General features: G+C 40.0%; 2 protein-coding genes across 2 annotated transcripts in view; both read left to right on the top strand.

The window, feature by feature from the left end:
• Positions 1 to 15,895, top strand: part of LOC143432259 (uncharacterized) — a 132,325-nt gene that overhangs the window by 19,185 nt on the left and 97,245 nt on the right. The window lies entirely within an intron of this gene.
• LOC143432262 (uncharacterized) lies at positions 12,390 to 15,134 on the top strand. Its single transcript, XM_076909040.1, has one exon. The coding sequence runs from the start codon at positions 12,390 to 12,392 to the stop codon at positions 15,132 to 15,134; it is 2,745 nt and encodes a 914-aa protein (XP_076765155.1).

The raw sequence follows: 15,895 nt of genomic DNA on the forward strand, positions 1-15,895 counted from the left end.
AATCGGTCAATCTGTTCCGACCGACGCCGAGTAACAATAAACGTGGGGTCTTCGAAGACCAATTTTATGACGAGTTTATGACGAACCGGCTATTTTTGAGATTAACATTTTTACCTTCAATAGTTAACGCTTGCCGATCTTGACCATTTTAATTAAATTCTGAACTTTTGACGTCCTCTATAGTCGAACCGTGTGATAAATGAAGTATTTTCTTTAGCGTCAATCGTGCACGTATACAGACCGTTTTCTGTCACGAGCATGCATGTATCTTTCCACCCTCTTGAAACGAACGCGCTCTCCGGGCACAAAAGAAGGTGCGAACGATACTCGAAGGGGCACACTGATTGGTAATTTGCATCATTTTGGCAAATGCCGACAGCATTCACTCCCTTGCACGGTGCAGGGAGTAACGGACGAGCTTTTCATTCACCAGACATAACACCCCTAGGCTTCTTTCTGTGGGGAACACTGAAAGAGAAAGTGTACAAGGAAAGTACCAACTACACCTTATGATATGCAACAGCGAATTATTGCAGCCTGTGCGTCAATAAGTTTTGACAATATACGACGTACAACTCAATCAATCGTAAAAAGAATGCCAAGGCGCATTGCCAGTGGTGATCACCATTTCGAGCACCTACTATAAATGTATGCTTCATTTACTACTAAAACCGTAAGTATTATCGCCTTTTTTTACTTTCTATGACCTTCAATGGCTTCATGTTACAGGTCGTTGAACTCGTTTTAAGATGCTCTATCGGAATTAAGATGTTCTATCTTACGGAAGAAGAAAAAACATACCGATCCATTTAAAAAGATGAAGGTGACCTTCAAATGTCCGACATACCTCTACTTACAAAAAAAAACTATTTTCGCCAACGGATAGGCTCTTTTGTACTGTGCAATTTTATATGAGCAAAAATTTCTGTGGAACTTACAGTTTCGAATATATTTGAGGCGCTAATAGTTACTACTCCAGCCTGTGTATAACATTCAGGAATATGTACATAGTAGTTGAACTAAATTTATTTTAACATTTGAAAAATATTGAAGGTAACTTGTTTTCAGTAATTAATTTTCTTCACGAAATGTTAGACTAATTGTGAATTGTAAACACATAGACAAAGTGCTTGTGAGTGCCTTTTAACACATGTACATTTTGACTGCATTTTGTTACGTTGAACTTCGTGTACGCGTGTACGTAACACCAGGAAGATATGGGTTAAAGGATATGTGAGATGGTTATGTGGGTGCGTTATTTTAGAAAAATGATGATAATCTAAGGATACTAAAAAATAATACGGATAGTTTCATTGATTTAAATTTTACTAGCAATTGTAGAAGTGTTTTCTTCATTTTTATTTGTCGTGCAAAGTTTTCAGATGGAATGCCCTTTTTTGGCTTACAGTGATGGCTCGCTGGTACAAATTCATCCCAGTGTGACCTGTTGTACTGGAAGTATTGTATTTGGTCCCCTTCTTCTTTTTTCTTGTAATTACTCATCTATAAAAGTTGAAACAGGACGCCCTCTTTTCCTACGGATTCCTTTGTGCTCCTGTCATAAACAGGATGCAATGTCAGTTTTAAATTCCAATAAAGTATTGTTAGTATTGTAAGTTCGTAGCATTTTTATCAAAGACATTTATTTGAATAAGAATCAATAGTTATAACAATAAATCAATAAATTATGTATTCGCCGTTGCTATTTACGATCTGCACCAACCTCTCGACCAATTTGTCAATGCCGTTCCGCCAAAACTCGCCCGGTCTGGTATCGAAGAAATTGTTAAGACACTTTTTAAGGTCTTCCTCATTGTCAAAGGTAACGCTCCTCATATGGTTCGACAGGGAGCGGAAAATATGGTAATCCGTGGGTGTGAGGTCCGAAGAATACGATGGATGTTGAAGGACCTCCCATTCAAGTTGTTGGAGTGCGGCTTTGACGACTTGTGCAACATGGGGTCTAGCGTTGTCGTGAAGGAGTATGGTTCGGCCTTGTCGACGAAGTTTTTTCAGTCGAATAGCGTCTTTCACGCGGTGTAGCTGGGCTATGTATCGGGTATATATCGTTTAAATGATAACCTTTCTTTATACAGGAGTAAGTTTTCGTCAATACATAGATTTTTAAAATGATAAAATGCCTTCTGAAACCGTTGTCTCAGCTTATCACAAATTTCTTTTACTTTATATAATTTATCAACATCAAAAGTTGGTCATTAGACCAGTATTCAGAATACGATAGTTTTCTATTTCGCCACATCAATGATTTGAGGGCGAGAAAGCAATACATTTCTGGGAGATCAGTATTTTAGGAATTTATTGTATTATCATTTTTATCAAGGCTACTGCGATAGCTGTTTGTCGTGCCGACAATGAAATTTATAAAATTAATTAATGCTTGTATTCCGGAATGCTTGGAATTGAATTTATGAAAAGTCAGTCGGAATAAGCCGTTGGTCAATGTAATTTCAGTGATATCTCTTTCAGATTAAGATGAACTACCATCTTCGCATTCGAATATGCTGGATCTCATTTCTTGAAATCTTTTACTATTGCTGTGAGGTCTCCCTCTTGCCAAATTTGAATTTACCTCGTCACCTTCCTACAGGTCCGAATAATTCTGATTTACGTCAATACGTCCTTTTCTGTCATTATTTGTCATCATTTTAGGGATGGGATAAAATTTGTTCAAAAATAATTAATCTAAATAAAATTAAACAAAATTGAGAAACAACAAGGCACATCTTTTTATCCGTTGTTGGGTTCTCCAAGATCTCGTGGCATTTGGGTTGCTAAGTAACCCAATTCAGTTGTTTCGGAATAATGCAAAATAAAATACTATCAATGCACGTCTAGAGTGAGATACTTATAGAGGACTATAGTCGCCCGTAGTAGGGAAAGGGTTGATAACGGTACTATTTGCAGGTCAACATATACGTGTTCAACAATTAGAATGCGATTGGAGTTTTTAACCAATTTGTCGAGAAGGAGGCTTATTTTTTGCAAACTATCCCTAATTTCTAAATTGTTTGTGTTAACCTCCAAACTTCTTGTTAAGAATATTTAAATGATTATCAAATAAGAAGACAACTGGCCTTTTTTCTTGTTGTCTTTCGTCGTCGTTGGCATCCCAATTAACCAAAGGGAGGAGAATGACTACCGACGAAAACCCGGCTCGGTTCTTAGCACCCTGTCAACGACATGCGATACTACGCTCCCTTACCGCACCGCGCCTTATATTCGGTCATCCTGCTTACATTACTCGTTACACAAAACAGACACATACTATTAACTCCATTAGAAACGCCCAGCCTTCCTCATATTCTGACCTTCATCACAAATGCCGTTATACAACACCGCAATGACTCAAAATGGACCGTTGAACCGCGTATGCAGTTTTTTTTAAAGGGCCCTATTTAAAAACCATATGTTGTCGCCTCCAACCGATTTTGTTTAACACGTTGACGCCGGCGCAGATATTCGCGGTCCGTTCTGTGCGACGGCGCTTCAACTAGCGGTCCGCTCCATGGGGCGGCGCGTCACCAAATTGTACTGTTCAATGCTTGGGCCCTAATACCCACTAGCTGATTCGAATAGACGGAATTTCCAATATTTTCACGTGTCCCGCTTGTGGTCTGGCCGGTCTATGGGACCCACGGTGAGAAAAAGAAATAGTCGTGCGTTTGCCGTAAATTATGTTGAGTGCGAGCGGCGATTTTGTCGCACCTTCGACTGACGATTTCCGAGCGATCAGGCACTTGAGGCCCTAATAGTATTTGGTTTCCTAGGTCGCAGACAAAATATATATTGGCGGGTAAGTGGCCGAGGACTGTGTCGCGTGGTTTTCCAGAGAACAGTTTGTTTTTGCTTTGGAAAATTAGTTGGGGGAACATTGACCCACCTCTGCATCTTCGGTGGCCCAATTAGAAGTATAGGTCCACCCACACATAGTGGAGAAAATGTGTAACCTTTTGGGGAACGAATACGCTCCAGTTGACACTTTTTGAATATATAGTGCGTGACCTAGTAAGGAGGGACCACTATCGAGCATTTAGACAACGACGTGAGTTTTACTGAGTTTAGAGTTGACAGCAAGACAGAAAAAGTTCTGTTGGTGTGCAAGTATTCTGTGTGAAGTGCCTGTGAGATGCGAGGTCAGTAGAATTCTGATATAACGATCTCTCTTCAAAATCGGAGTGGCGTGAAATTTTTAAAGTGGACAGACAAAAGACCCCTGTGCATGCTAACCACTTCCAAATCTTGCAATTGCACCATTATTCGTGGCAAAGACGATAAATTAAAACCCGATACAGTTTTCTCTTACAACAGTGCGAAAGGGAGTTGACATATCCGACTAAATGTGTTCGTATTATAATAGTTTACGGAAAACAGTAAAATGGTACCGAAAAGTTGTCGTGGAACTAATATGCGGGACCTCTGTAATAAATGCGTGGTACATACACAGAAAGTGGGGAACCAAGCGTTATAAAATTTTAAAATTTAGAGGAAAAATGATTGATTACTTATTGAAGAGTGAGAATCCCCCTAGTGATGAACTAATAGTAAGACATAGTAAACATTTTTTAAGTTCACACCAAGGACCCGCGAAGAAGGTGAGGAAAAGATGCAAAGAATGTTACAAACGCTTAGCAAACCTAAAAGGTACACAGTACGCCACAAATAAAACCAAAAGAGTGATGACCTTTTGTAGCAGTTGTCCGGATAAGCCAGCACTTTGTTTAGAATGTTTTAAAAAATTGCATCGGTAATATAAGTAGTTATATTTTGTTATTTTTTTTGTATTGATTATTATAAGTTATGTATATTGTGTTAAATGTTTGATTATAAGGTAGAAATGTTAATGTATAATGTTAAATTAATAAAATAACATTTTATGCAACGTATTTTTTGATATACAAACGTGGCCCATCGGTGATGCATGCCGCCGCACGGAAGAATTCAGCGTGGCCCATCGGTGATGCATGCCGCCCTACAGAACAATCTAGCATGGGCCACCGGTGGGTCAGGCCGCCCCATGGAACAGACAAGCAGACAAACTTTGCATATTTGTATTATAGATCTATATGTGTGTCATCAATTGCTAGCGTCTCTATCTGTCAGGCCTTTTAATAAAGGTGGGGGAGGGGGTCAAATTACGCATTTAGCGAAATATTTCGGAGGCTATAAGTTTTGACTGAAAAAAGATATCGACTTGAATTTTGCGTCAAAAAATCACAAAAAAATTAAGCTTTCGAATGCTATATAATTTTTTCATTTTTTGGAATTTTTAAGTCATTTTTTATGCATATTTCTAGTTTCCGGATTAGTGAAAAATGGGGAAAAATTGCTATACCCAAAAAAGTATCCCCAGATTTTAACAAAAGACTCAGTATAGGAAGCTCATTTTATGCCCTTTAAATGGTATAAATCTTACCCTGGGGAAACTTTTTGTTTAAAAGTTATAACATAATATTCGTGTCGATGCGCAAGCTGTGGACGCAAAATTCGAGCAAAACAAATGCTTTTCTTAACATATTATGACTTATTACTAAACTTATTATCATCGGAGACTGAAATTATTATTGTACTAAGAAGAATTTGTTTTCGAAAATACTGTTTAATAATCTGTATATTTCGAAATCACTATAGTTTACTTTAATGTTACTTAGACTATTCTTCTTTTTCTGTATGTTATTCTTCATTCCGTGTCTCTATTCCGCCTTTCTTTCAATGCTTTAAATATGTCGTATGAGCAGTTGTCATTGACATTTTAACTATTATAAATAGTTTTGACAGTTGTTATTGTCTGACAATTGATCACGTCTTTCATGCGATGCTTATCTCTTTACACGGGACAAAATTAAAAAGCAAACTTCGGCAATTTCTCGCCATATAAATAATATTAACTAAAATGATGATGCAATTATCATCATATGGGTTGGTACTTATATTTATTTGCATAAAAGTACGAATTACCGTTTCCAAAGAGTGACGTACAGTCATAAAAAAAAAAGAATTTTTTAAAACCGATGCTGGCAGTGACTACGAATGGTTATATATTAGATGTTTTTAGTCCAAATAAATAGTAATTATTTTGTAGTATTTGTAAGATGTAGATGAGAATAAAGTAAAAACTCGATTGTTCATGTTAGAAAATGGGTTTTATGAATAATCAACAATGATTCACTTTTGTATAATAATTTTTCTTTTATTTCTACGCACTGGAAGTGACCTTTCCCTAACTTCTCTGTAGAGAACTGAACTGAAGTTAAAACATATAGAAACATATATCTGAAAAAATGCCATCTCTTCTCACTCGAGGATAAAAGATTAATTTTTGTATTTGGTTTCCAATGAAAACCAACAGTTCAACGTTTACTGGGCGTATTTATTCGTGGTTCACCCGAAGGTTCGTACAAGAATGCCTTCTTAGGCCATTCGTACTAGCCTCGAGGACATTCTCAACGTCATGGCCCATTCGTATGTTTAGACAAGGCCCCGGAGTGGGGCGATGCCGCAGGGAAATGCACACGGCCCTCATTGACCGCCCGTGCACCCTGTTACCCGATATTTCTTACATATTTCATTTTTTACGTAAGAAAAGCTCTGTCAAGAATAAAGATACCACCAGGTTTGAAAAAGTTTTTAAACCAATTGGTATTCATAATAAATCTAAAGATATGTGGCGGCTACGATTCCGAGTATTTTCTTGTCGTAAATTTTCTAGCGAGATAACAATGCGTTCCCACGACACAGCGCAGGTCTGGTTACCGCGGGTTAGCACTTGGCGACCAGGCCCGCGCGCTTCCTAAACCCGACACCCGTCTGGTTCATGTCCATCATCCAGGATTCCGTCCGTTGCGTTTCGTGAAAGCGTTCACTCTCCCCGTCCGCGCATCCATTCTTTTTGTTAATTCCCGACGTTTGGTTTAACGTGGGTGTGATTAAGGGATTAGACTTTGTTGAAAAATAATCCTTAACCATTTATGTTTTTTATAGTTTATATTTCGGTAACTGATGGGGAGTGTAGTCGACAAGGTTTTGTATGTATATCGTACGGTTGTTACTCCTTTAAAACTCTCGACAAATTCCTTTTGAGTCTCGACAAATTCTTGTTACACACTCGACAAATTCACGACAAAATCTTGTAATTCTCACGACACATTGATTCTCACGACAAATTGATTCTCGACAAATACTTGTTATTCTCCTGGACTCTCTTACTATTCCGGCGTATTTAAAAGCTCGCCGGTGGGTGTGTTTTTTAGCTAGGACATGCGGATTCGTCCTTACACATTTCTCGAAGTTTGGTGAGGGAAGCGGCTGTCGATTATTATTGGTTACTGCAAATTCTGATAAAGTAACCGCCCCAAACCGTCGGTCACCCGCAGGTACCCAGTCTTACACAAGTTTAAACAAAATCGGTTGGGGGCGAAAACATATGGTTTTTGAATAGGGTCCTTTCCTTGCTGCTCGTCACTGTCGATCATAACTTTCTTTCTGCTTACGCTGATCCTCCGTAATGTACTTGGATATCTTCTCTCAAAGCGCACTTGGATTAAATGCGTTCAACTCATACTCGCTTTGTAGCGCTTCTGCAGAATCCACCATTCCGCTGAATATCGTACTTTGCATCCAATCAAAGCCACCACCGGCGTCATCCCAATGCCCTTATTGTGCGTCGTATTAAGGGCACATTGGATCCACTTTATCTCCCGATCTCAATGCTTAGGATCTTTTCCTACCATCGTGCTAGCCCCATGTACGATTATTAGCAATTATCACGTCGCGGATTTCATACTCCTTGCACAAGGTATGGAACGATCGCGCAGCAGGTTTGGAAGCTGTTATTGCTGATATGCTAATAACTGATTATGCGGTGAGGCATTCCAAAGAGATTCTGGATACCATATCCAGAAGTATCATAATCGCCGGGTGCTTCGCTTTCATATCCTTCCCCAATAACGAACAGATAGTATGAAAAGGTGCTGGCATCTGTTTAATCGTCCCCCGGGCCGCTTCTAATACGTGCTGTTCAAACATGTATTCGATTTGTTCGAGTCTTAAGTGTCCAGCATCGCCGTGACACAATCTACGAATTTGAAAACACCAAATTCTCCAATCGCCTGAAAACTTTTCCCATTCTTGAGAATATAATCCGTGAAGTACTACTGCTTCGTTTCGCTGCTACGAATTCTGTCCCTAAGATCCAATCAGCTTCGGTAATGTCCGCTGGATATATCTCGTCTGTTTGTATTCGATTACGACTGAATGTCGAATTTGTAATCCTGCACTTCCACGTTCAGCCACCACCGACCAATCCTCGAAATTAAATCTTTCTTCGTAAAGGTTAGACGCTAATCACGGTGAAGTGTATTCCAAGCAGGTATACCTAAAAATCTCAAAATAATATTCCACCATCTGATGGCTCTCGTCGGTCAAGTATTGGAACAATATTGCCCCTAGTCACATCTAAAATTTCTTTTGCTGCGCGCACAACAGTTCGTCCCAGGTCCATGGCACACGTTTTTTGGTAAGTGCCGTTAACGAAGTGACCAGGCTCGGATATTCTTCGATCAATTTCCTCAGGTACCCAGCGAGACCTTGGGATTGGTGTATTTCTTTCACATTTTAGCTCGTAAACGGCTTCTCGACGTGATAATTATGTCAACGATGTAGGGAAAAGCGGTGACTGTGTTTTTGACCACCCATTATGGCTCCTTCGCTCATAGCCACTTGATAATACCCCGACGCTAAGTCGATGACAGTAAAATGCTAGTAGGATCGCGTTTAGTCGTCGATAAGCTACGCAACGTTTTCTTTACCAGTGTAATTGGACTCGCGTACGACGATATGGATTCTTGTATTATCCCGTTCTCTAACAATTCCTTTGACAATTGGCACATCGGTTGTGCACTTTATATCCATTTTGATAACGCTTGTTTTTCCCAAGATTTACATCGATCTCAATTAATTTTATGTACACGTCCACCAGTAGTTGCTCTTCCTTATTGGCTGGCAACTTTTTTACGATAACTCAATTTACGATAACTTAATTAAAATTACCTGACTCTGTTCGATGACGTCCTGTCCTACGATTCCTTCGTAAATCATTCCTTTAGACTCGACAATAATAGCGGTAATCTTGGCGGAGACCTTCTCTAATTGACATTGTTGCTTCCGCAATCAAACGATTACAGGGAAGGGTCCCTCGACGATTTCAAGACCCAAACGGACTGGACGAGGGTGCGCGTGCTACCTGTATCTAGCAGACACCGCACCATTTATTTGAATTTGAACTCAACTGAAGCGTCTGGTAACAATATTTTTCCAAATGTCTTGGAAGTTTTCCCGCCACAGCCAACGGTGCACGAGCCGTGGAACGCGATGTTTTCAAGATTGGGGTGCTCTCCAACTTCGACATTGTGCCCATTGCCCTGTGGCGGCCTTCCGACACTCGCCACTAGAGGGAGAGCAACGTTTACACTTTCCCGATAGTACACAATGACCTATCCATTCCAATATGTATCAGTTCTGACTTGTCCCTAATATCCCAGCGTCTAAGGCAGGGCCTGCTGGGTAGCCTTACCGATGAGTCCACTAGCAGGCCCAGGACGAAACGTTCTTCCCCTCTCTTTCCTTCCTTCTTTCCTCTTCCATTCTACAGCAAACCGAACCACGGCATCAATCCATCTATTTATCTAGGATTTTTAACTTCAACTTCAAACCCGCAACTTCGTTAATTTATTAAAGCAGTAATCTCCCAATTTGTGCTCGGGTTAAGCTACGTATAAGGTGACTTCGCGAAGCAATCTGACGTCTACCACGTAGCGGGTCCCGTCGCTGCTCCTCGTCGAAAAATTGGCGTGCTGCCAAAAATCTGCAATATCGCACACCAATTTTTTGTCGAGGAGCAGCGATGGGATATATATATTTCAAAGCATTGATATATAAATATAATAACAATTGAAATATGCCTACTTTTCCTTAAAAACGCGAATATTTTTGTACTAAACAAATAATATCTCAAAGCGTACGTGTAAATTTTCATTAAACTAGACTTATAACATGGAAAAAATAAAATATACCAACTTCAACATTGTTAATAAAAAATACGGCGAAACTATCATTACGTTTAATCAAGTGTCGTAGACTGTACGTGGTCATTGAGCGTTAGTGCTCAGTTATGAATGAAAAGAATTCATACACTTACATTTTGCACATACATATATCGAGTTCGTCTTAGATAATTTTTGTCATGATATCATGTGGAATTTTTACATAGAGTCTAGCCTGATTTCAGAGATGACTTTGATCCTGCTTTTAGACTTCTTAGGTGATGCCTTATACTTAGAACTTGGATAGAGTCTATCTCGTTTATTTTGTTCACCTATTTGTGATAAGTGCGTTGGATATTGAAGCTTTGAATTCTAGAAGACTCATCTTATTTTCTTTACTATGATTGATAGGAATCCATGAATTAATTGTTGAGGAATTATATACATTGAAAAATTGAAAGGCAATTCTGTGGTAACAATTTTTGCTTTTAAAGGATGTGGATAGCGCGTTATCATACGGTCAGACAAATTTACACTACCCATGGATTTGTTGTACTCTGTTACGGTAAAAGGCCTGCTTATTGTTTTGTAGAATTTTTTGTAGAATTCTGTGTTATAAGAGTCTTGTTAATGCAAAGAAGTTATCTAGAAGTAATTTATGATGTTTCACTTCTAAACTTGCACTAAGTATCAATAGAGCGGTATAAATTGCACCAAATTCTGTACTTATATTTGTAGATTTCTGATACATTTCAAATTTGAAAACAATTTTATACCCATTTTCAGACGCTCTGATCCAAGATTTGAAACCTCACTTCTTGGGTTTGGACTTATTATATTGCTTTCCCCTATGTCTTCCTTTGAATGGTATAATCATCTCGTCAATTGTCCGAAATTCGATTGGTGTGACTGCATTTACGAAAGCCTATAATGGACGTACTTTTATAAAAATATTGTATACCATCATATCCGTCTGATATTGTATGGTTGTTTTTGTAGCGCAGAAATCTCTTTGTTTTTTCGAATCGCTTCAAAGACATCGTATCACCATAATATCTAATCGACGACCAGTGTATCTGATGACCAATATTGTTAAGTCCCAGTGGACTTTATTGTTCGAAATATAGCCACATTTGGCAAACAGATGTCCGTAGCAGGAATAATCTCCAAAAAGCCACTACTTTCGAAGTCGAGGTAATTACTGTTCACTCCACATACCTACTAAAGGTCGTCGTCGTTTCTTTAAATCTTTGTGCCGTTTTCCTATAAATCAAGTCGAGGCGCTTTTTGGGTTTATTGCTTGCTACAGTCAAGATTAGGACATGCGGAACTCACGTGTGCGTCACCCGAGGGTAAGACTGGGTACCTGCGGGTGACCGACGGTTTGGGGCGGTTACTTTATCAGAATTTGCAGTAACCAATAATAGTCGACAGCCGCTTCCCTCACCAAACTTCGAGAAATGTGTAAGGACGAATCCGCATGTCCTAGCTAAAAAACACACCCACCGGCGAGCCTTTAAATACGCCGGAATAGAAGAATAACAACTAGAAGAATAACAACTACACGAGAACACAAACCTTGTCGACTACACTCCCCATCAGTACCGAAATATAAAGTATAAAAAACATAAGTGGTTAAGGATCATTATTCAACGAAGTCTAATCCCTTAACTCACACCCGCGTTAAACCAAACGTCGGAACGTAACATGGTCCTTCGAGCCGGATACTCACAATATTGAGTTTATCTACTGATTGTCGAAATCGGAAACTAACGTGATTCGGGAGTGAATATTGAACTATATCGAAACTGTCGTGCACATAACAACTGTCGAGCCTTTTGGCAATTGTGATATTTGTCGAGTCATAAGTGGCTACAAAATAACTGTCGTTGTCGTCAAGAATAATTCGAGAGTGACCATCAAATTATTTTAAACCCTGCGTTTTGTATAAACGCAATATATCTCATTACTATACCGATACGTGGCAGTGAGTTGGAACAGGGTGGACTCATAACCCTGTCGTCGAAGAAATATTTGATTTCATCAACGGAGACAAAACCCAGAAGAGGCTCTCCCTTACATGTCGAGATCCAGCTACTGAGCAGAGAGAACATCAATTGAGACGTCGCAGTTCTGATCAGATCACCCAAGGCATCCGCTCATCAGTCATCGTACACGCGTGGATCAAACAGGATTCACCAAGAATCACCACTGGTGCAATACTCAACAAGGTCGAAGTTCATCGTCAAGGTAAGCTGCTTATTGCGCCACCAATATCCCATCCACGAATCCACATCGTTACTCACTGCTTAATAAGTTAAAATTGTCGAAATGGCTGAACGTATACAGCAACTTAAAACCAAAATCGCGAACTCGAAGAGAAAAATAAGCAATTTCGTAAGATTTGTCGACGGATATGAAGCCGAGCGCGACTTTCCAAGTCTAGAGAAGCGAATGCAAGACATCGATAAAGAACTCGCGGAGTTTAGCAATCAATATGTCGAATTAGAAATGCTTTTAAATGATCCCAGCCTGGCGGAAACTTGCACCGAATACGAAGAAATGTATTATACCGCGTACGGGAAGGCAACATCGTTCATGAGGGAAGCATCGCCTCAAGTGAGTTCTCTAAACGATGCAAGCATTATTCAAGGTGGTATACGTGAATCTCCACTTAGCGTAGTTCAGAACACCAAAAGATCGCTACCGCGAATAAACTTGCCGTGCTTTCGCGGGTCATATGAATCGTGGCTAGGATTTCATGATTTATTTAAATCCCTTGTCGATGACGATAATAATATTCCGGATATTGAAAAATTATATCACTTGAAGGGTTGCTTGAAGGACGAAGCCGCGGAAGTCATCGCGTCGATCGAAATGTCGTCCGAAAATTATAGGGTTGCTTGGGGTCTCTTAAAAGAACGATACGATAATCGAAAGGTTATTCGTCAAACCCATGTGAAGGCATTGTTAAATTTAAAACATTTATCGAAGGAAAATTCCGTGCGGTCACTTATCGATCAGGTGCAGAAACATGTTCGAGCACTCGAAGCATTAAACGAGCCAGTTGACCACTGGGATACTCTATTAATAGAGATAATAAAACAAAAATTATTCATGTCGCTTATCGAAAAGTGGGAGGAGGCTAGTTGCGAATCCACTATTCCCACTTTCAAGGAATTTCTAACTTTCCTACAACGTCGGGCTCAGTTGGAGGAAGCAAAACCTCAAAGTATTATCAAGTCTGTAGCCCCGTCGGAAATAAAGCCAAATACTCGATCTAAATACCGCCCGCGACACGCATTTGTGTCGTCAACTTCCAAGCTAGCTTGTCCTCATTGTACGGGCCAACATCAAATCTATCGCTGCGAGACATTCAAACAATTACCGCCAACGAAACGATTCGAAGAAGCAAAAAAACAGGCGCTGTGCATAAATTGCCTTCGGTCAAATCATCGCTCCATCGACTGTACAGCGCCTCCCTGTCGTATTTGCCATAAAAGGCACAACTTTCTTCTTCATTTCGATAAGAAACCCGACAATCATCAGGAGTCCGAATCTGTTCCAAACCAAGCGGTTATCAATTTACAGGCACAAGTTTCATCTGAGGGACTACTAGCTACAGCTATTGTAGAATTAGTAAATGCTCAGGGTAAAACTATAACTTGCCGAGCCTTCTTGGATGCTGGATCACAGGCTAACTTCGTAACCGAAAGAGTAGCTTCGTTGTTGAATTTAGATAGGAAGTTGGTAGATATTTCAATTTTGGGTGTCGAAAATATTACGACCGATATAAACCATTCAGTGTCGGCCACAGTAAAATCGCGATTCAGCAAATATTCTAAGAGGTTAGACTTTCTGGTTTTGAATCGAATCACTAGGGCTATGCCATCAATACCAGTAGACCGAACTAAATTCGAAATCCCGCGAAATATTATATTAGCTGACCCCGAGTTCTACAAGTCTTCGGAGGTTGATCTATTAATTGGGGTGAAATTATTCTATAAATTGTTATGTGTCGGACAAATAACGTTAAAGAATCTCTCTGATGTAGTGCTGCAAAAAACCCAGTTAGGATGGATTGTGGCAGGGGAGATAAATGGATCATCGTTGCAGACCAGACTCCAGTGTTTTTGTACATCATCAACCCCATCAGATGCAAATCTGACTAGGTTTTGGGAGCTGGAAGAGATTCCATTAAAAAGGGTATTATCATCTGAGGAGCAGGCGTGTGAAAATCATTTTAAAGACAGCATTCAACGTAACTCCAAAGGTCGATATGTCGTGAGATTACCGTTTAATAATAATAAGAAAAATTTAGGGGAATCTCGGTCGGTCGCGCTTCGTCGCTTTTACTTCTTGGAGAAAAAATTCCAAAGGGATCCTGCGCTAAAAGAAAAGTATTGCGAATTTCTCGCAGAATACCACAAGCTAAATCATATGTCGCTAGCAGAACCCAACGATACTAAAAATAATTTCTACTTTCCTCATCATGCGGTAATGAAGCCAGATAGTATCACAACAAAGATTCGTGTCGTTTTTGATGGTTCGGCGAAAACATCATCGGGTACATCGCTGAACGACTCATTAATGGTTGGTCCAACGATTCAGGACGACCTATTTAGTATATTAAACCGGTTTAGATCTCATCGATACGCATTTACAGCCGATATAGAAAAAATGTACAGGCAGATCTTAGTGCATCCAGATGATGCGGCTTATCAACGAATTCTATTTCGCAAAAATCCGGAGGAAAACATAAGAGAATTCACCCTCAATACCGTGACGTATGGCACTTCGTGCGCTCCCTTTCTCGCTATCCGTACTTTACATCAATTGGCCAGTGACGAAAGAGCTCAGCATCCCATGGCAGCTACCGTACTGACAAGGGACTTCTATGTCGACGATTTACTAACAGGTGCAAATACAATCCAAGAGGCTATAGCTCTTCGCGATGAGTTGATTGCGCTTTTACAAAAAGGAGGTTTCCCACTTCGCAAATGGAACTCCAATAACCGATTATTAATACCTGAAACCGAAATTTCATCGAACCCTCGCAAGTCACCTGTCGCTTGATCCCAACAATGCGGTAAAAACCCTAGGTATTCATTGGAATTCGCATAAGGATGTCATATTTTACAGGGTGACATTACCAGAATCTTCAAGGGTCGTAACCAAACGTTCTATTCTGTCGCAGGTCGCAAAATTATTTGATCCACTAGGGTTATTAGGTCCAGTTATCCTTAGGGCGAAAATAATAATTCAACTACTTTGGAAAGCAGGAGTGTCATGGGACGAGTCAATCCCCACAGATATCCATACGGTGTGGGTGCAATTCAAGGAGCAGTTACCATGTTTGGAGGAGATTAGTTTCGATAGGTTAATCGTCACACCCAATTCGAATGAAATTCAAATGCACGGTTTTTGCGACGCGAGCGAAAGAGCGTACGGAGCCTGCATTTATTTGCGCTCAACCAACGCGAAAGGTCAGTGTCGTATATCCCTAATTTGCTCGAAATCGCGAGTCGCCCCGGTAAAATCCTGTACCTTACCTCGTTTGGAACTATGTGCTGCCCTTTTACTCGCACGATTGTATTCAGCAACGGAACGGGCGTTGCAGCTTAAATTACATAAAGTTTATCTTTGGTCGGACTCTACAATAACTCTGCATTGGATAAATACGGAGCCTCGTTTGTTGAAAACATTCGTATCCAATCGAATCGCTGAAATTCAAACTTATTCAAAACACTGTGAATGGCGGCACGTCTCCACACAGGATAATCCTGCAGACTTGATATCGAGGGGACAAACGCCACAGGAATTTGTAGATTCTAAAA

The sequence above is a fragment of the Xylocopa sonorina genome, unplaced genomic scaffold, assembly GCF_050948175.1.
Source record: "Xylocopa sonorina isolate GNS202 unplaced genomic scaffold, iyXylSono1_principal scaffold0076, whole genome shotgun sequence".
Classification (NCBI taxonomy): domain Eukaryota; kingdom Metazoa; phylum Arthropoda; class Insecta; order Hymenoptera; family Apidae; genus Xylocopa; species Xylocopa sonorina.